This window comes from Gymnodraco acuticeps, unplaced genomic scaffold (assembly GCF_902827175.1).
Source record: "Gymnodraco acuticeps unplaced genomic scaffold, fGymAcu1.1, whole genome shotgun sequence".
Lineage (NCBI taxonomy): Eukaryota > Metazoa > Chordata > Actinopteri > Perciformes > Bathydraconidae > Gymnodraco > Gymnodraco acuticeps.
In genome coordinates, this window is record NW_022990943.1 from 445435 (window position 1) to 467804 (window position 22370).

The 22370-nt window shown below is 40.0% G+C and overlaps 2 protein-coding genes across 6 annotated transcripts in view; both read left to right on the top strand.

Moving 5' to 3' along the window:
* Positions 1–4254, top strand: part of LOC117558517 (apoptosis-stimulating of p53 protein 1-like) — a 107764-nt gene extending 103510 nt beyond the window's left edge. For all 5 annotated transcript variants that reach the window (XM_034234764.1, XM_034234766.1, XM_034234765.1 and 2 more), the window contains 3 exons: positions 1779–1945; positions 2089–2288; positions 3501–4254. In XM_034234764.1, coding sequence (XP_034090655.1) covers positions 1779–1945; positions 2089–2288; positions 3501–3542 — 409 coding nt within the window. In that variant the 3' untranslated portion in view covers positions 3543–4254. The remainder of the gene's footprint in view (positions 1–1778; positions 1946–2088; positions 2289–3500) is intronic.
* A 2625-nt stretch (positions 4255–6879) lies between these two features.
* sdsl (serine dehydratase-like) lies at positions 6880–14069 on the top strand. Its single transcript, XM_034234778.1, has 9 exons — positions 6880–6898; positions 8546–8722; positions 9281–9317; positions 10371–10510; positions 11096–11184; positions 11265–11492; positions 11582–11712; positions 13112–13198; positions 13512–14069. Exons 2-9 carry the CDS (start codon positions 8576–8578, stop codon positions 13613–13615), a joined length of 963 nt encoding a protein of 320 aa, XP_034090669.1. The 5' UTR covers positions 6880–6898; positions 8546–8575; the 3' UTR covers positions 13616–14069.
* Positions 14070–22370: the final 8301 nt, after the last annotated feature.

Sequence of the window (22370 nt, forward strand, 5' to 3'; positions counted from 1 at the left end):
ATTTTATATAAAACAATATATTTTTGAGTGGGCTGTATCTGTCGAAAATTGCATGTATATATATATATATATATATAAATATAATTGGTTGTAAAAATTGTTTTTTTATTTGCTTGATACAAAAGGACATTCTTTATAACCAATTGCTTTATTATCACGCATTTGTAATATTTGTATGCTAGAACTGTTGTATTCTTTTTGAAAAATAAAAAATAAATAGCTCACTTGTCATTCATTTTTATCCTTAATTATCCATCCAACACTGAAAAGGTGGTCCTTGTGAAGAATCTCATCACTATATTCCCTCAGCTGAAAGTCATTTACAACAATAGTTTGCTGAAGATTAAGTTTGTTTTAACCAAGGTATAAGGTTTTTTTAGGTGTGATTTTATGAATTATCTATTCTGTCAACATTTGATGAATTAGAAAAATATTAATATTTTTAAATGTTAACAATTATTTTCTTAATGACATATTGTGCTAATGAAATCCTTGTAAATATTTTGAATAAAAACCATATCCACCACCTGGTACGTCCAGTAATCGTCATTGACACACAATGTGCAGATATAACACAATCAAATGTTAATTCTGGTTAAAGAAATATAACACAAAATGTGCAGAAATAACAAATGAGTGTGTTCATCTTGGTTACACATTTATGACACACAATGTGTAAAATGTGCACATTGTGTGTTAGGGGCATGTAACACATTTTGTGTGTAAAAATTATTTACACATAAATAAACACAACACGTGTTGTCCCTGAGCACACTCTGTGTGTTGAAATTCAACACATGTTGTGTCATTTTTGACACATCCCTTCTAAGAGTATACAGCAGACAGTAGCTAGAAATTTTCGACAGATACAGCCCACTCAAAAATATATTGTTTTATATCAAATTAATTTATATATATATATATATATGCAATTTTCGACAGATACAGCCCACTCAAAAATATATTGTTTTATATCAAATTAATTAATTTATATATATATATATATATATATATATTAGCTGTACACTTTACGAATATAATAGTTTTTTATGGACAACTTTACCATTCAATCTCGTCCAACTGATTTTGCTGCCGTCACTCCTCGGCTCTTGGTAGTTCAGGCATTTATCAAACCTGGCAACTCCGGGTTTCCTGGCAGCTGTCAATCAAAGTCCAGTGGCTCCGCCCCAAAGTGCCAGAAACTTTTCACGCGCGCGTAGACAGACTCCGCGAGGCTGATACTCCCGCGAGCGAGCAAGAGGGCTGTCGCAGAGCCGCTCGCGGGGGTTTAATCTGCGCGCGAGGGTCATTTTATGCGCGCGTAAAAGCACATTTTCCGCTCGTGAGTAGCTTGTTTTACGCGCTAGAATATTGACCCAAATCTGACTCCATAGTAATAGTCCAGACTAATAATAGCACAGTGGCTGCTGAAGGGCTGCAGGGTGTTTGGGTAATGAACACGCTCTGTGATGCTGCGGCTCAGAGGCAACAGTAACACACATAATTGCATTTCCAAACGCGCTTTTGACTCAGCTGCCCGGGCAGTATTGTGGGAAGAGATTAGCAAGTCTAATGAGGATCCAAAACCCAAAGTTACTTGATTTAATTACAGATGCATTTTACTGGCTTCATGTTTAATAAATACATGTTTCTCGATGACATTAATTGTGTTAACCCTCTTTAGTATTTACTACAAGTGCATTACGGAAACATGTTTGAGCTTTCTCGATTGAGTTTTGAGTCTTTTTTAAATCATATTTGAATATTTTCCCTCCCAGGACTCCTTTGCATTGTGCAGCTTCCTGTAACAGCGTCCACCTCTGTAAGATGCTGGTGGAGTCAGGGGCGGCCATTTTTGCCACAACAATTAGTGATGTGGAAACAGCAGCAGACAAATGTGAAGAAATGGAGGAGGGCTATACCCAGTGTTCCCAGTTCCTCTATGGTAGGTTCATACAGACAGAAACATTGTGACCCAACAAAACGTAACTCAAAAACAACTTTAAAAACTGTGAAATCTCGACTGAAAGCAACATAATCATAACTGAAGTTGTAATTCTAACCATGAACACTCTGTACCTCTCACAGGCGTCCAGGAGAAGTTGGGTGTGATGAACAAAGGCCTGGTGTACACTCTGTGGGACTACACGGCCCAGCAGGCCGATGAGCTGTCCTTCAGCGAGGGCGACGCCCTCACCGTGCTGCGTCGCCGTGACGACACCGAGACAGAATGGTGGTGGTCGCGACTTAGCGACCGCGAGGGATACGTACCCAGGAACCTACTGGGGGTGAGAGAACGCTAAGACACTATTACAACAGACGCCTTTCCATAAATATTTATATTTGTTCATATCATCTTTTTATTAGTTTCACTCATGGAAATAAAGACAAAACAATTCAGAAAGCATGTGGAACTTGCAACCGTTCACATGGGAGTAGTAAGTCCTAAGTTACCTGCCCCTTACTCAAAAATAAATGGTTGGTCGATCACAGTTGCTTATTAACCAATACTAACAGTAACATGAAAACAAACAAAATAATGAACCATCAGAGAAACAGATTAGATGGAATCTTCATACTGTAGAATGATTCTTTCTGTATCAAATGTATTGGAATGAATAGTTGGACCATTCAGAGAGTGAGCTGGATACAGCATTGGAGGGGGGGCTTCTAATTTTCCTATGAACGTTTTCAGGCACTCTTCCATTTCCAATTCGACCAAAGCGCATGCGCATTTGTGATGCATTAAGCCCCACCTCCCTGCCTTAAACCCAGTTACGCCTCACGTTCGTTCTCAGCTCCACTTAATGAACTGAGACAGAAAATAAGTCTAGATTCTACTTTTAGCGTATTTAACAACTTTTAATAACTTCATTCTTGTGTAATTCAGTTTTTACTGAGTAAGTGGGGTTTGAATACTTAAATTAAGCATTTCAACATGTTACAAAGTTTCATTTCTTCCACATAAAAAATACATACAATTACAAAATATATATGAAAAATGTAAAGAATAATAGATTAAAGAAATATACAAAGAGATAGAACATCAAGCAGTTGATGAATACAACAGGTGTCATCAACGCTGATTCACAGACATCACTTTCCCAACTGGGAAACGTACAAGACAACCGTTGTTTGGTTAGAATAATATAATTGTCTTTCACACAGGGTGAGGGAACTATGCATTATTGAACAGGGCTGGTGCTTCTGTGCAGAGCCGGTGAAGCCTCAGACAGGGCAGAATGCTCAGGACTCATTTATTGTACCAGTAAACCCAGCTATAAAGCCTTAATAAAACTGTCCATCACTGTGTGCCTTGGCATTAACAGAAAGAAGTATGTGAAATGTAAATGTACCCACACTCTTCTAGTGAACGAGCTGTGATCAGCAGAGGAAACTCTTTGTCCCCTCAGTGTCTTCAGATCGCTTCATGATGTTCAGCCACCTTGAGAGCCATGTTAACATGATGTAATAACCCTGCCCTTTCTTTCTCTCTCCAGCTGTATCCAAGGATCAAACCCAGACAACGCTCACTGGCGTAAAGCCCAGATCAGACGCTACTTGCACACACGCATGCACAGAGAAGAAGAGGAGCCGCATGTGGGAGGAAGCATTAGCCAGGGAAGAAAGAACAAAGGAAGCAGGAAGAAGAGAAAACAAAGAAGGAGCTCGCAGAAACTTTTTCCATTTGTTTGGATGTGATGCTGGAACCACAAAGCCACTTTATGCTAGAATCATAATGTATATTTTCACTGCAGTAAAAGGAAATTGCCTGTTATTTTGAGCTTGGCAACTTCACACTAGTTCAGCCGCATGAGAGAAGCTAAGTAGAAAAATATCTTGAGGCTCAGGACATGAAAACACGAGCTCAGATTCATACTGACATTCATCCAAATAACCTCATATTTGAACTTTATTTTTGTATGGTGTAAGGAGAAGTGGAGAGAAGATTGAAATGCAGTACAGGTCAAAGTAAGTGTGAAAGAGAAGCAGGAGAGAGGAACGTGAGGTAGTGTGTCTCTGAATGTGTTAAAGGGATTTAGATGGAGCAGTGTTAGTCTGGAGTAAAGTTGGATGTGCAACCACAAGACTAACAAAACAGGATCCAGCAAGTGTATGATGCATGGTGATCCACAGCAAACCACATGTTGACAATAAAATGTTATGGCATGGTAACAAAACCTTTCGTTTGAACTGACACCAGAAGAATATTTCATTTCTGGCAAAATAATAAAAGGAGCATCTGTAAATGATTATGAATGTCTCAAACGTTTACTATAGAGTGGTGCAGGAATGAGTCCTAAACCTAGGAAATGAGTTAGCATTTTATTTATTTTTTTATTCTCACCTTTTTTTTTTAACATGTTTTTTGTTAGATGCCTGTATTAAGGTCTGTGGTTAACCCAAGCTGAAGAGACTTTCACGCTTTGTCCTGCGACATAAAATTACGTCAGTAAACACCACACTTGTGAATATCAGTCGTTAAAACAGCGGTTGCTTACAGTACTTGCTTCTAAATAAGACTAAACGTCATCACGCCCACCATTAGCCACCTTTAGCTTAGCCGTGGTGACCTGAAGTCATGTGATTCTGATGTAGCTTGTTTATAGCCTCACGTTAGCTTTTGACTTCTGGCGATTGCTTTGACGCTTCACGAGTCATAAAGTGGTGTTAATATGTGGAGGTTATCCTGCTGAACAAAGCGTGTAAGTAACAGATCCATGTGTATGCCCCAGAGTTTCTTTTCTGGAATATTCCGAAATCCAATAGAAACATTCCATTGACTTTTTTTCTAGAGAGCCCTTGCGATGCTAACCTCCAGGTCGGACTGAAGTATGTCATTACTTCACAACTCGACTCAGCACTGGTGCATGCTGTCATATTAACATCTGTTTAAAACCTGTTAAGCCCCAAGGTCCCCGCCGGCGGGTACTTTCTTTTTCTTTTTCACGACACTGTGTCTCAGGGGATCTTAATATTTAAGAACCTATTAATGTCTTATACCAGATTAACGGGAATAATCTCAGCTAACTGACGATACAAACCATTTTTATCAAAACAAAACACAAGTCTCATAAGAAGCATCTAAATGACCCCTGAGCGAAAAATGCTAACGCACTTTGGCACAGAACTCAAGATAAAAGATACCCTTATTACTTATCGTAGCTGCACATACAAGATATCCGATTAAAGCTGAGGTTCCACAGATTATTTAGGTATATAGTATCATCACTGAGAGATCCGAACTCGCGACAGGGGAAGCCAACACAGACATCACAACACGTACCTTTACGGAGCTCTTACAGGAGATCGTCTCACCGTAGCTGTCAATCTGATCAAAAGACTAGTTCAATGGCATTAAAACGAGAAAAAACGCGGCTGAATCGGTTAATCCATAGGTTGATAATGTTTCTGGGTAATATTTTTTTTAATTTATAATCCATAATTCCATTTTTATGTAAAAATCGGAGAGTAAAAGTTAGCTGCTAATGGTAGCCACCAGAGTTATCGCAGCTTCCGGTCTTGGCTATGCGGCAGTCTCACACACACACATAAATATAAGGAAATAAGGAGTATGTGGGAGTTCCCCTCGATTCCATTGGCTCTGACGGTTAGAAAGAGATGTCAATCAGCAAAATCGACCAAGGGGGGCCAGAGATATGGAAAATCCACCCAAATGACCCCAGAAGTGTTTTTTTTGTGCTAAACCTCTCTAAAAAGGTCAAATTTCACTTGTTTTGCATCAATCTTGATACAGGGTACTTATTATATGTTGTACTTTGGATTCCTAAAGCTTTTAGTCTACCATCCCATCATTCAAGGGTGGTTTTCATTATAAGTAATTTTTTTTGGACGGACGGACACAATAATTTACATTTTTTTACTGTGTTCAATCTGAATTTACTTTAAAATAAAAACATTTGTATTGATTCTGACACTTCTACATCCAACTCACAGGTGTAACCTTGCTTTGAGAAAAAAGATTATTAATTTAACCCTTTTAGAAGGGAAGATATGGTCATTTGTTCTGGGAATGTCATTTTCGAGCCAAGACTTGAAAAACAGGCTCGGGGCTTAACAAGTTGTAGAATGGTTGCTGCTGGTAAGAGAGGAGGAAGTAAGGTAATCAAAGAATGTGAGAAAAGGATTTTTGAAATTTGAATAATGTTGTCAAACCAAAGCAGCTATGAAATGGGAATAAGGAGGTGACAATTTTGCACACATTTAAATAAAACCTCTTTAAATGTTACACACAAAATACCTTCTCCAGTATAGGGCCTGGCACATATTGGCAATACTGATAGCAGGTTGGAACGCAACAATATGATAAGCCTGTGTTCCCCATCCACAATAAAACATATTAACTGCTATAGTGTTAAAATGAAGAATCTAAAGTGTGAAAACAATGTAACCTTCTCAAAAGTTAATGTTTAATGCCAATGATTTGTTGTTTTATTTAAACACTTGCTTTTCTACTGTTACTGTTATTATTAGAAACACTGCTGTCCTTTCTTCATGTCAGTGCTGGCACCACTCACTGCTGCCCCCTAGTGTACAGAACATGCTGTGTAAAATACGAGGCAATACGTTGTGATGTTTGGTGTGAGAATGAGGTGTGTGAACCATTACTTTGTGTATATGCAACATGTAACTACACGGCTAATGTATGATAATAATAAAGAAATTATAATCCCTACAGAGAAACAATGATGTCACTGATTTACTCAAGATGGTGTCATAGAAACGTGAATAATGAAAGGAAAAAACATCATCATAAATACACAAACACTCTCATTCCGACACACACACGAACACACACCAAGCCCGGTAATAAATGGTGGACTTTAGAGTTCTCAGGTCATTAAAGTCTCTGCACCGACAGAGGTTTTCTTCACACGTAAGTTTATTTCTACTAAAAGTCTATATATTGTAACCATTTGCAAATAGTGTTTGAATCCAAGGAAATTATACAACCTTCCCTTGTTTCAAGAGCTAAACAATACTGTCTTAAAATACACAAATGTGTTATGTTACCACATAAAACAGTATACGATAAGAAAGAGTTGTTGGAACAACCACAATATATGCCTGGAGGTTTATCTGTGAATTTCTCTGGCCATCACAAATATATAAACAAAGGTTTATATATTTATAGAACTTCTGCTGATTTCATGCTTTTTTTCTCTTTTTCCTGAATATCTTGTAATATACTGCATGTTTAGCCCACTTGCATTGCCTTAAAGTTGAACGTAGACAAGATACAAATAATAATGTGATGGCCTGAAGACATAAATCAGGTCTTTCCATTTAGTGCACATTTATAACAAATTGCCGTTCAAATAGCCATTTTAATCATATTGTTGTGTATATTTGATACATTATGATCTAAAAATATCCCAATAAATAAATACTGTTATTTCTGAAAGAGTTTTACAAGTTGCAATATTTTTGTTCCCGGAAGTGGTCGTGACGCTTGCTCTGCTACTCATGATGGCTACATCATTTAGCATGATGTACCGTGCATTGAAACTATGATAACAAATGTTAACAAATTAACCACCTTATCAGGTAAAGACCAAAAGGACGTTCAACCTGACGTTTCATTAGTCAACTTTTACTTCGTTGAAACCTATGGTTGAAACACGCTGTTATGTAATGACGAGTCAACTTAGTAATGCACGTCATTCAATGGTTGGTTCTGTAACATTACGTCACGTTACTTACTTACAAGTGTTCATGAGAGGTTGCTATGGCTCTCTTGCTTATTATACATCCATGCTCTCTTGCTACACGAGCTAGCTTTCATACACTCCTATGTAAGGATATAATGTTCTACTGATCTTAAAGACGTAAAATAAAGTATGCATTTCAACCTAATGGATGAATTATCCCTAAACACAATACATATCTAAATGAATGAAAGAAAAGCTTTCTGTAGATTGGCAATACACTTTCCATTCATTCCGCTATGATTCCACCATGATATGACTAATACTGTTGTGTGGAAATGTGTATTTTCACAAACAATGCCCAGGATTATTTCCATGTATCTCTGAACAGATTTGTACTATAGCTATCCTGAAATAAAAAATGTTTCGAATGACTAATATTAACTTAATTTTGTCGGAAATGTCTCTGTTGTGTTTGTTATTGAATCAGAAAATATGCATATATTTAACAAGCAGTGATCCAAAAATAGATCATATATAATATAATTAAATATAATACAATTATTCAATTTAATCTCCTATTGTTTTGAAGACTCAATAGGACAGGGAATACCATTGTGACAGCTAATAATATGTACAAATAATACGTAGGCATAAAGTAATGTTCCTTCTTATCCCCTCCCCACCTTACTGAAATACTTTCCTTCTCCCTAGAGACAGATTGAAGTATCTGTTGCTAACTTCCTGCCACCATTACTGGAGAACTATTACTGACTTTTACTTTGACCAAAATAATCTTAGCTAAAGGTCTTCTCACTTACCTCTTCCTTTAAGGTGGATGTTGTCATCGCACTTCTCACTCTTCTTTACTTTAGTTTAGCATTTCAGTTCAAAGGCTCAGCGCCATGGCGAGGCCTTTCCACCTGAACACCCCCCTGCTGGAGAGCGTCAGCATGACCCAGCGTGTGGGGACCCCCGTGTTCCTGAAGATGGAGAACTCTCAGCCCTCGGGCTCCTTCAAGATCAGAGGCATCGGCCACCTCTGCCAGCAGGTAGGACCCTCAGCTCTATCTGACACTGAGTCAATTAAATTATAGGCCAATGTAGCAGCTAAATATATCATTAAAATAGAAAATCTAACTTAAACTAAAACTCTCGCTGGGGCACCGCACCAGTAAGCTAATGTTACGCAGGTAAATATTGTGTATGTCCAGGCAAGAAATTGTCATCTTTGTTCCTTTATTTTCTCGTATTCCAATGATACGTTGCATCACATCAAAAACGATGATTTTCTATGACCTTTCCCGTATGTCTCCTGTGGCATTTCCTATATTTCCGGGTAAAAAACCATATGCTCGTCTGGTGCGCCAATCCCACCACCACCTGTCTCAAATACATAATAATCACAAGGTGCCCTAAATTACAGAGTGGCCCAAAACCTCCTTCAAAATAAAAGCATAAATACTTACACTAAATAATAATGCATTTACTATAACAATTAGTTGAACCATTTAATAACAAATCAATATATAGCTCCAACAGCCAATAACTGATTATGTTGCTCTCAGCTAAACATTTAGATAACACTAACATGCTTTTCTCTTCCACAGCTGGCCACAGACTCTAAAGGAGTTGTCTGCTCTTCAGGTGACATTTCTACTGTGACTCATGTTAATATCATAGACTGTTTATATAAAGGTTCATATGAATCAATTGAATACTGTATATCATTTTAGCTCACACTCTTATCCAAACAACTTACATCCGCATCTACTGTATACCTTAGACATGCCTTCAGGAGCAATGTTAGCTTTAATATTCTGCCATTTATCAAACATTTTGGGGAAATATTTTCCAAGGCCCATAACTTTGACCCAGTGTATCAGTTCTGTCCTGACTGAGCACAGGCACCTGTAGCCTTGGCTGCTGTGCTCTCAGTGTTCTGTCTCCCTGTTCCTGCCTGTTGGCGTCAGCTGATAGAGGTGTTATGATTCTATGTTCCTGCCTGTTGGCGTCAGCTGATAGAGGTGTTATGATTCTATGTTCCTGCCTGTTGGCGTCAGCTGATAGAGGTGTTATGATTCTATGTTCCTGCCTGTTGGCGTCAGCTGATAGAGGTGTTATGGTTCTATGTTCCTGCCTGTTGGCGTCAGCTGATAGAGGTGTTATGGTTCTATGTTCCTGCCTGTTGGCGTCAGCTGATAGAGGTGTTATGGTTCTTGTTATGCAGCATGTTGATTATTCTCTCAGAACTAGTTAAATACATGGGTCTGAGGTAGAGATCTTCAGAATTGACGTGGCAACTCTCCCGTGAAGTCAGAACCTCTGGCTCTTGGACTTGTGATGTGAATTCTCCGACCGAAGCTCCTAATAAACCATCAGTGTTTGACATCAGAGCTCCTGCTCTCCCCGTGTCTCCTTTGAGTCGGTGACTCCTCCTGCATCGCTACACAGAAGTTTCCCCCACAAAAAATATAATTGCGTAAATATGTTATGAAAGCACCAATAGTCAACCCCAACAATATTGTTGTCTAATATATAATTATTTGTTGTAATAATTGATATAATCCTATACGTGTTATACATTGTAGTACAATTTGCACATTTAGACTTGAACTTCTTGTGTTTTTATAAATATTTTGATGCTATTTTAATAAAACAATGCTGACTGTAATACCTCCCAGTGCGTCTGTTCTCCAGGTGGAAATGCTGGGATGGCAGCAGCGTACGTAGCCAGGAAGATGGGTGTCCCGGCCACCATCGTGGTCCCCTCCTCCACCCCTCAGCTGGTGGTGCAGAGGCTCAGAGACCAGGGGGCCACGGTCAACATCACAGGAAAGGTGCATTGGTTTTATATTTCTGATCCATCTGCAATTGTCTTCATTCTTTAGAACGGGAATGAACACAAGTTGTTTAGATGTTTGTTTTTGGGGTAAGATGGTGAATGTCTATCACAGCGTTGCAGGTGATCTTACTCCACCTTTCCCTAAAACAATACGTCTATTAGAGAAACCGCCAGACCCTCAACTCAGTAAGGCAGCCATGCATATATCATCACCATTGTTTGGTTTGAGGTGTGAGTCTGCCTTTGAACAATGTGCTTTTTCATTTACGCTTATCATGCGCTGAAACATGCATAGACTTTTACGCTTTTTCTTACTGTGCAAAATATATAAAGATTAGGAAACCAGTCTTGCTAACCTGACTTTAACATAACATTTTCAGTTGGCATTAGTTGTAATATTACGTTTTATTTATGGATGCGCAGATGTCCAGGAACTGCAAATGGAAATAGCTTAATCCGGCTGAAATGATCTCTTCTCTTCAGGTAGACATTTGTTTTTAGATGCTGTCCTTGTTAAATAAAGACATGAAGGAAAAATGCAAATAAAAGAAGAGAAAATCAAATCAGTTCTTCTCCCCAGGTTTGGGATGATGCCAATACAGAGGCTCTGAGACTGGCAGAGACTGAAGGACTCACCTATGTTCCTCCATTCGATCACCCCCTGCTCTGGTACTCCTCACAATTCAAATATCCTAATATCAAACTACTAAACTCACAATGTAATGACTAACGTCGTGCTCTCCTCTCAGGCAGGGCCACAGCAGTGTGATCTCTGAGGTGGCAGCCTCTCTGGAGGAGAAGCCTGGAGCAGTGCTGCTGTCTGTGGGCGGGGGGGGGCTCCTCTGCGGAGTCATCCAGGGCCTGAAGGACGTGGGCTGGACAGATGTATCCGTCATCGCTATGGAGACGGTGGGCGCCGACTGTTTCAACGCTGCGGTTAAAGCGGGGAGGTTGGTCACGCTGGATGACATCACTAGGTGAGACGGTAAAGGAGTTCAGATGTTTCCTGCGGTCTTTGAATGCAGCCCAACAAACCCCCCCCCCCCCCTCCTCTGTGTCTCCACAGCGAGGCCAAGTGTCTCGGAGCGAAGACGGTTTGCAGGAAGGCGTTTGAGTTCAGTCAGAGTGGCGAGATCTCCATCATCTCTGAGCTGGTGACGGACCAGCAGGCTCTGAGCGCCGTGGAGACGTTCCTGGGTCTGGCTTAAATGTGGATTTTAAAGTTTCTAAAAACTTATCTTTAAACTTTTTATCAGCCCAAACACATCTAAGAACATTCTTACTTTTGATTTAACTGGTAACATGGCCTCTATAATGAAGTTGTTTTCATATTAGCCCGTGTTTGTTTTCCTTAAAGAGCCCGATTCTGCTGTTTGGGGTTTTCCCTTTCCTGCAGTGTGTTCTATAGGCGCTTTCACACTGCGGTACTTTTCCCACAAAGGTTCATGTGAACTTAGTTCATGTGAACTCTTTTATCGCGTTCACACCAAAAAGAGCCGGTACTAAAATTAGTTCATGTGAACCTTTTTACCCCCACGAAAGTCCCTGCTAGAGAGCAGAGAGCTGCTAGAGAGCAGGGACTTTCGTGCGGCTCTCGTGAGAAAAGAGCTATATGTCTGATTGGCTGGGCGGATTGCAAACCACGCCCCGTTAAACTCCCAAAAAGTTTTGTGAAGCCGCCATTTTATTATCCTCGCATTAGCATTATTAGCATTAGCATTAGCCCAGCGCAGAAACGCAGAGAGACTAACTTATGGCAACACAAAATAAAACATGGGAGCGGTGGAGATGAGGAGGTGTCGGCGTTCTGGCGATTTACTCGGAAGGCTTCAGTAGAAGCTGCTGGGAGTCCCAGCAGCTTCTACTGAAGCCAGTCCCCAACTCCGGGGACTTCCGGCCGGGGACTTTGGGCGGCAGTATACGCCGTGAAGTGGTTTGCGGCCTGCCAGTAAACCCAAAGCAGAAGAAGAAGAAGTGACGTCAGCGGCTTCATTTGCCTAATCCACCCTCAGGGACTTTTTCCAGTGTGAACGCGATCTGTACTTAGTTCATTCGAACTAAAGAGTTCTCATGAACTAAGTTCACATGAACCTTTGTGGGAAAAGTACCGCAGTGTGAAAGCGCCTTATGTGTCTATGGTCTGCTTGTAAATGCCCCCCCCCCCCACCGCGCCTAGGCTGAAGGGCGGGACATCTCTAAGCGGTTGACCTTTCACAACAGAGCCAGCCAGATAACCAATCAGAGCAGACTGGGCTCTGGTTTCAGACAGAGGGTGAAAAGAGGTGCTGCAGCACTTGAACATAAAGCAAGGAGACGTGGAGTAGGAGTAGGATTCTTCACATTTTGTTCCAAGAAATACAATTTATCAGTAAAAACACCTCTGAAGCTTCTTTGTGTCATAAAAACAGTGGTTGCTAACAAGTGTCTAGATGAGAGTTCTAAACGTGACCACGGCAAACATTAGCCGCCTTTAGCTTAGCGGTGGTGACCTGAAGTCATGTGACCGTCATGTAGTTCCTTTATAGCCTAACATTAGCTTTTTACTTCTACAATTTCAATGACTCTTTAAAAATCCTAAAAGTAATACTTGTTGTAGATGAGGAGCGTGTGTTGGTGGAGATGGCGTGTGGAGCAGCACTGGCAGCCGTCTACAGCGGACTCGTACACAGATTACAGGATGAAGGTAACTGCTCTGGAGTCTTCCTCACCTTCAGAAACACTCCTCTACAACACGAACACTGACGCTGTGTGTGAGACTGGATTTAGGAGACATCACTGTGATATGGTTCAGAAATCCAGCATGTCTTGTTTTTCTCGTGGCAGCTCTTATGCTCTTATGTGTGGTTCTTTACTGTGCACAAGACCTTTTCACACGACAGCCATGTGTGTAAAATATGTTGGAAATGAGTCAAACTTTCTGTATGTAGTAATGTTTTTCTAAAAACGTGAGACTCCTGCAGATGATGGTCAGTTGTGTTGCTCTTCTCTTCCTTCAGGCCGGCTGCCGGCCCCCCTCGGCCCCCTTCTGGTGATCGTGTGCGGGGGCAGCAGCGTGGACATGGAGCAACTGAGCCATCTTAAACACAAACTGCACACTTAAAGTACTGTGTGTGTGAGCAAGTGTGAGTGTGTGGGGGTGCATAGCAACACGTGTCTATGTGACCGGCCATTGTTGGGCCACAACTGCTAAAAAAGTAGCATCAGTTCAGTGAATGATGTCTGGACGGATGAATCAGAGCTAAATGATTTCTGGGAATAAGAACAATTACAAGAGCTATAATATCTGATCTAAAAGCAAATGTGTGTGTGGAGTAGCAGAAAATATAAAAAATGCAATAGTTTCTTAGAAAACCCAAATGTCTTCAGTTCTGAATTATTGAGTGAGTCATTGAATATGATGTAACCTCAATCAGGCTCTCATCTCTCTGAGCTGTCAGAACACAATGACTGGTTTGTCCACATGGTGGCGTCACAGAGTCACTTCCCAGAAACACACCGGCCGTCCACAGCCTGATACAGAAACTTCATGGGGAAAAACTTTAAAATGTATTTTTTTATGTAATTAATCATAAATGATCAGCACGTCTTCTTTTTTTTTGTTTTATGTGAAAAGGTGCACCCTTGGGTGTTCTCCAAAGCAGAAATACATTTTAAATTAAAACGACAGACCCTTTAAAGCTGGATTCTTTTGTGTCACTTTCACTTGAATCGTACACAGTTAGTAGTACTTGTGGCAAGTTATTACCATGGAAACAGCTCCTCACTGTTCTGCCTGCTGTTGGAGTGTTGGATTTAACAACCTGTTCATAGTCTTTGCCTTTTTATCTCTGTTGTTATATAACATTAGTTTAATAAAAACGTACAAAGTAATATATATGTACTGACTATGACGACTTCAGTAAATATTTGATAAAATATATATATATATATGTATGTATAACTATGTTTTTATCTCCCCACATCAGTAACACACCTAGTATATTAAAAATACACTCACTGGCCACTTTATCAGGTACATCTGTTCAACTGCTCGTTAACGCAAATATCCAATCTGCGAATCACATGGCAGCAGCTCAATGCCTTTAGGCCTGTAGACATGGTGAAGAGGACCTGGTGAAGTTCAAAGAAAGAAGAAAGGTGATTTAAGTGACTTGGAACACGGCCGTTCTCTGGGAGACATGTTGATGCCAGAGGTCAGAGGAGAAAGGCCAGACTGGTTCAAGATGATAGAAAGGCAACAGTAACTCAAATATCCACTAGTTACAACAAAGATACGCAGAAGACCCTCTCTGAACACAACACATGGAGCCTTGAAGCAGAGGGGCTACAGCAGCAGAAGACCACACTGTGCCCCTCCTTCAGCCACGAACAGGAAACTGAGGCTACAATTCACACGGGCTCACCAAACCTGGATAATAGAAGATTTGACAAATGTTGCCTGGTCTGATGGGTCTCCATTTCTGCTGCGACATTTGAACAGTGGGGTCAGGATTTGTGGTAAACAACATGAGAGCATGGATCTGTCCTGCCTGGTATCAACGGTTTGGGCTGGGCGTGGGGGGGGTAATGGTGTGGGGGATATCCTCTTGGCATACTTTAGGCCCCTTCGTACCAATTGAGCATTGTCTAAACGCCACAGCCTACCTGAGTATTGTTGCTGACCATGGCCATCCCTTTATGACCACAGGGTACCATCTACTTCCAGCAGGATAACACCGTGTCACAAAGCTCAAATCATCTCCACCTGTTTCTTGAACATAACAATGAGTTCACTCAAATGGCCTCCACGGTCACCAGATCTCAACCCTATAGGGCACCTTTGGGATGTGGTGGAACCAGAGATTCACATCACGGATGTGCAGCCGACAAACCTGCAGCAACTGCGTGATGCTATCATGTCAATATGGACCAAAATCTGTGAGGAAAGTTTCCAGCACCTTGTTGAGTCTATGCCACGAAGAATGAAAGCAGTTCTGAAGGCAGAAGGGGGTCCAGCCCGGTACTAGCAGGGTGTAACTTATAAAGTGACCAGTGAATGTACATTCTGGTGCTTGATTGTAAGCAATTAACATCATATATTCGTCTGCTTGAAGAAGTTAAGAATCGATTTACATTATTTATTCCAATAGTTTTTTGTAATGGCAGCATGTAAAAAAGGCATTGTGCGTACATTATAAATTAAATAAATAACAATATGCACATCAATAGTGAAAGAGATCTATCTATAAAGTATCTTTGTTCGATACACAATATACATTTACAGAATTGAGGTTACATAATAGGCCTACCTACTAATAACAAAATATAAACATTGGATACGCATTGTAATTGAAATATTTATATTAAATTATTTCAGTGTGATAAAACAATATATGAAATGATAAATGTAAATATAAAACATGATCAACAAGTCAATTTATGGCAGTTATGTGTTCAGTCCTCTGAAGAACCAGTGGTCCCAGCAGAGGCTGATAAACCCGGCAGCTCTGACTGGTGTGTGGACAGCACAAGGTCATGCAGGGAACATGATTGTACTGTAAATGCTCCCCTCTCATGTCAGACTGTGTTACTCAAACGCCTCACGGCCCATTCAGGAGCACACTGAGATGACAGGACTGAAGACGAAATGTGGATGAGCAATTGGCGAGATTGGAGAATTTAAATTATAAGAAATGATCTTTTCTTTCCATGTTTGATGAAATATTGGTTGGATTTCTCTCTTGGTTTAAATGCTGAAGATGTAGCAGACCCACAGCTGAGCCCCCCCCCCCTTCTGGTGTGATGTGGGCCGCCTGCAGACAGGAAGTTAATGGACGAACCGGCCCATTTCTATGACAACAGGAAGGAGCTGCTTTGATGAGCCCAGCAGAGGGCATATGAGCCGGCTGCAGCTAAAAATAGCTCCAAGTAAACAAGAGGATGGAGAGGAGAAGGAAACGGTTCAAATACGTCTACACATGGTGCACGTGTCTGCCTGTTTTACAATCTATTTTCCTAACACTGTAATCCAAATGTTATTTCATCCAAGTTTTGTTAAATTGCCTCAAAATGTTTTGTTTTGGGATCAATTCTATAAATTAAAACTACTTCTTCTAATGTATAGCTAACCTCTTCCTTCCAGCGCAAAGCTCCCCACATCTGGATAAAAGTCACTCTTATAGTTTTTAAAACTTGTTTCCAAATACATCTTGGATAAACACACTGTAGGGGAAACCCTGCTTGTGCTGCTGAAACATGAACATAGAAACACACATTTGAAAACGTAAAACATTACTATAAAATGGTTTGGTAATGTGTTCTCTCTCTTTTGTAATTGAACTTGTAAGTGAACAAGCCAATGCAGATGTTGGCTATATGCTAGTGTGTCTGAGGGTGTAAAATCTAATGTATGTTTTTATCTGAGGAAGTTCATTTCCATAGGTCGAGGCTACACAAACTGTCAAGTAGTCGTCAGATGAATGTGGTTTCTATTCGGACTTATCTCTAATATTTACCTCAGTCTTGTGAAATACTGTTAGATCTTTACAAACCACTAAAACAATTAATACAAAAATAACTCAGAGGCGGTATTGGAAGAAGTACTCAGATTGTATGTAAGTTGTAAATATACTCTGTTACAGGTAATCATAAAATGTAAGTATCAAAATAAAAAGTACTCATTAAGCGTAATGGCTCATTTCAGATATATACAGTATGTATTAAATGACTTGATTATGGTTATCGATGCATTCATGTGTTCATCTGTTAGAAAAATATCACTCGTCACCGGCTTGGTCTTCAATATCAGGATACATGTATTTCCAACCCAGTCTCACAAAAAAACGTGTAATAACTACGTTGGTCCACAACGTAGGACGTAGTATTTCTACAAAAACGCCTCTGAAATTGTAAGATCCCTACGTTTTTTTTCACCATTCATTCCAATGGCTGGCGTCTATGTCACGTGATCTTCAGATTTCTCCCTGCAGAAAAAAAAAACATGGCCGAACTTCGTTTTATTCTCGGTGTAAAATGCCTATTTTAAAGTTAGTTTGGCCATTAAAATGCGTTTTCATGTCATTTGATGCGAGAACTATGAGTTGTTATTTCAGATTATATGTACAGTACATGATCTTTAGTTTGCTAGTTATTACGAAGATTACTTCAGGAAATTGTGTCCATACCACGTTTTCATTGTTACCAAGGTGGTTGCTAGGGACGCAGCTATCGATATTATTTCTGTTATGTTGTGTAACTGTTTAATGGTGTTATCTTCTACCCCCTTCCCCGTCAATTTATAGTGTTGGTCCACAGCGCAAATGTATTAGTTTAACAAAATCTGCATCTAAAATTGTGGCATAGATACGTTATTTTCCCCTGTGATCGTTTTTGTAGAAATACTACGTCCCAAGTTGTGGACCAACGTAGTTATTACACGTTTTTTTGTGGGACTGGGTTGATTTATTATCCTTGCAAGAATGGAAGTAGTCATCACACACAGAGGCTGCGTGGGACAAATAGTTCCCTGAACAGTGTCCTTCACATGCTGATATACAAGAGAGTGAGTTACAGTCAACAAGATGCAGAATACAGGTTCAAAGCAGTATTCTGGCTTTAGTTCAAATTAGCTAAGGCCCACGTAAGCAATGAACATGACAGTCATATGTCTATCTCCATAGAGGCTGAATCATCATGTTAATCACATAGCTATCATATGCCTAAAACTGTCCTGACGCTCTTCTGGTAATCACATCCGGTTACGTACACAGCTACTGTACGTAGGGCCTTTGTCAGGGGCGTCGTCTGGACCTGAAAACATTCGGGGCTTAGCCCACAGTGGCGGCGGCCGTGGCGCTACAGTGGAATTTTCTACTGCAACACTCCCCACACGCACACACAGTACACCCGCGACTGTTACAATGAAGGCTCGATAATCAGCTCACGGCATATAGGCAGGGGTAAAGTGCTATTTTTTACGAGTGGGGGGCGGACCTCACTTCCTCTAGGGGGGTCCGGGGGGATGTTCCCCCGGGAAGATTTTTTTTAAATATTGAAGTTTATTTATAGTATTTTACTAATCAAACCGTTTGAGACCCACTGAGATAACGGCGCATTCACACCTGCCTTGTATAGTCCGGTTGAATCGAACCCTGGTGCGTTTAGCCGCTTGGTGCGGTTCATTTGGGTCGGTGTGAACACAGTCCGAGACCTCTTAAGTGAACTAAACAACCGGACTCTGGTCCGCTAAAATAGGTGGTCTCGGAACGCTTGCTTGCGAACTCTGGAGTGGTTCATTGCTGGTGTGAACGCAGTCCGCACCAAAACATAGGAAGCGTATTTACGTGTCACAAGAGTCTTTCAAGACATCCGCGGTTGTTAATTTAAAGAGTGAAGCAGAATTAAGTGTTGAACAGTGTCGTGTAAAGTAAAAATGCTCCGTCAAAGGTAAGATCACCCGTCGTCGGTGAAACGCCCCTCCTTACTGCAGAACGTCTCTCATTATGTGTTATAATGTTTTTTAACGGACGTTGTCTGATTATATAATCATATGCGCGGGAACGCTAGTGTCTGTTGATCTCCAGATTAACAGCAGCAATGAGAATAACCTGCCGAAAGTGCCGATGCTCCATGGCGGAGGCTCCGGTATGGCCGGGATTTGCGTTTTTACCCCCTTAATGTCTCACCAATGGTTGAACAGCATTTCCGTGCACATGACTTGTGTTTAAAGTTTATAGTCCGTTTGAGTTTTGCCCGTGTGAACGCAAACCGAACCTTCTGAAAAATGAAACAATGTAACAAACTGTCGTCTGGTGCGCACCAGAGAAGCGGACACTCAGAGATTCCTTTAGTTTAGCTCACCTGAGTCTGTGCCACACACACACACACACACACAGAGCCGAGCTTGAATGACACAAGCACACGTTTATTTCCATGTAACTCTCTGATTGGTCTGGTGTCATGCCTCTGTTGCATTCGCTGAACACGGGAAATTACAGTCCTACCGTCCTCTCTTGTGTCATGATGAAGTTCACGTAAAGCACGGTTAATGTATTATATTATTGAGGGAGAATTGTCCGGGGCTACAGAAAAAACATTCAGGGCTAAAGCCCCGAATGCCCAGGCCAGGCGACGCCTCTGGCCTTTGTTATCATGTGCTACTCTGATATTAGAAGAGCACATTCAGTATTTTCCCAACATCATCCTGGTGAAGGTGCAGCCATTATAATTACTTTATATTCAGCTGCTGGATATCTTAACAACTATGTCATTGTTTATTAATTACTACTGCGGGTGTAAGATAAATGTAATACAACTAAAATATTTAATTCTTAAATAACGTGTATAAATAGCATAAAAGAATGATAAAAATGATATCAGAATCAGAATCGAGTTTATTGCCAGTTACGTTTACACATACAAGGAATCTAAGAAAAATAAATAACAATAAAAGGTCAAAAATATAAAAGATAATAAAAATAAGCATATTTAAGAAACTATTTAGCATAACAAAATAATAAAGACACGTTTTACACTCAAATATACAAAGAACCTTAAAAGCTAAAAAAACTAAAAGACTTAGGACAATGAATATATGACAATTAACTAAATGTTATTTTTTAAAGTTGAGGGCTGTGCAGAAATGTGAAAGCTGAGCATGAACATGGTTCACATTATTAAGACACAAAAGGAATAACATGTTGTTCTCATGATGTCCATCAATGTAAGGCATGATGTTTGTGATATGAAAATACTTTGCAGCAGTGACCACGCAAGTATTATACTTTTGTGTGCGTGAATGGAGGATTACAATGATTTAACAAAGTGCTTTTCTGATATGTATTCTCAATGTCAGTGTATTACAAAGTACACAATCTTTGGAAATATGGATTCTACATAGAGTGAGGGTACAGAGAGTGTTACAGAGTGCTTCGATCGCCCAAAATCGTTTCTGTTTTTTGACAGGAAATCACAAGGTAGAGCTCAGCTGCTGCTATTTGTATCCATGGCAACCTGATGAAAGCACAGGAGTGAACCTCAACATGAAATAGATTTTACAATTGTACAGTAACATTGGGTTGACAATCACAGAATATAGAAGGCAGTGATGAACACAAGCAGTGTCTTTCTGACTGACAGAGATAGCATTAGCAGCATTAGCTTGATTAAAGTTTGATTAGTGAAGGTTTAATGAACCTCAACAGGAAATGGGGGACTGCAGCAGAACGATTACAATCCGATTAGAATAAATACAGGGCCCTGAAAGCAATGGAGTAATTACAGAATCACACGTCAAGGTTATAAAGTGTCTTTGAGTATCATTAAGGCTGGTTCAGGCAGGGCAAAGGTAAAACACATTCCACAGAGTTTGCAATGAGCTTTTTAAATTAGAGCTAACACATTGGGTTGTACTGCAGCTTGTAGGAATGGATGTATCAGAAAGCCTTTGCAAATGCCTTGGTGTATTACTATATCTATCTCTCGTGAAAGCACAGCTGCTACTGAAAACAACACTGTGAATATCGAGCAGATATTCTCATTATTACAGATGCCTGCTCTATGAATATTTAATTCCCAAGCTGTATTTAATACCTGACCTTTAAGATGCACGCTGCAGGGGAGCAGATCACCATCACATACATGAGAGCACTTCAGGAGTTACAGTACATGGTGATGATCGGTTGCAATTTATGTTTTTTCCTGTAGGACTACATCTCTTATTGACTTCTTCTGACTCCCAGAATGCTTTCAGCGACTTCCAGAAAAGGTCTGTGATGATTCATTTCTTCCTGTATGAAGTCATTGTTGTGAGGCGCTGACAAACACTTATTGTTTTCATATAAGTGGTAGATTAAAGGAGCTGGCTCTCATAAAGCAGGACTGACAACCACTGCCGAAGAGAGCTGAACATTTCCCTCAAGTACATGTCAAAAAGAGACTAAAGTCTAAGACTAAGTCCCCACAGACTGAGCCACTGCCGCCCCAAGTTTAGGTAAACTAAGCCACATTTTTAGGCTGTTGCAGCATAAATAAAGTTCAATCATTTAGCTACGCTTTCCTTAATTATCTTTTCATGACAAAGCTACATTTTTAGGAATCTAGATAGATCATCATTTGTGAATTGAATTGGCATTTGATTTGATTTGAGTGTCTAATACAGCCAATGACTTTGGAGTTAGCTAAACTAACAAAGCCTACATTATTAGGGTCCATATAAAGAATATGAATAAAGATAGTCATTTGAAGGAAATGCTTAAACACAAGATGAGGAAACCATAGTGAATAGCATACATCGCAATAATGTATCCTAACTCAGCCAACTTAAAATAACCTTCCAATTAAATAATATCATTTACATTACCAGTTTCATTAGCATCTTGCTCATCAGCTATTATAATAGCCTATTAGCAACTATACACAGCTAGCTATAATAGATCTTAGCTAAACTAAATTAACTTTAGGGTCAACATCATTGAACTATACAATATATAAATGTGGATAAAGTTGGTTTAAGGAAAATGCAATAGAAAGTAATTCTAAGATGTCAGAATTGTTTATATGGGTCAGCGTAGCTACAACATGACAATATACTGTATGAGCAATGCAGGCCTATAGGCATATTAGCTCAGGGAAAGATTGTAATGCAAGAATCATTTAAGCGTTTGAATAACTTTGCCTCATCTAAGCCAAATTAACATACATTTTATATTTAGTAAGCACATTTCCATCATTGAGTTTCATTAGAATCTCTCTGTTGAATTAGCTATTAGCTCGAAGCTATTTGCACTGTATGTAGCTGGACAACATTTACTTTTGGGTTGGCTTAACTATATTATTAAACTGCATGAGTTGATCATTTATCCCACCATATAATAGTC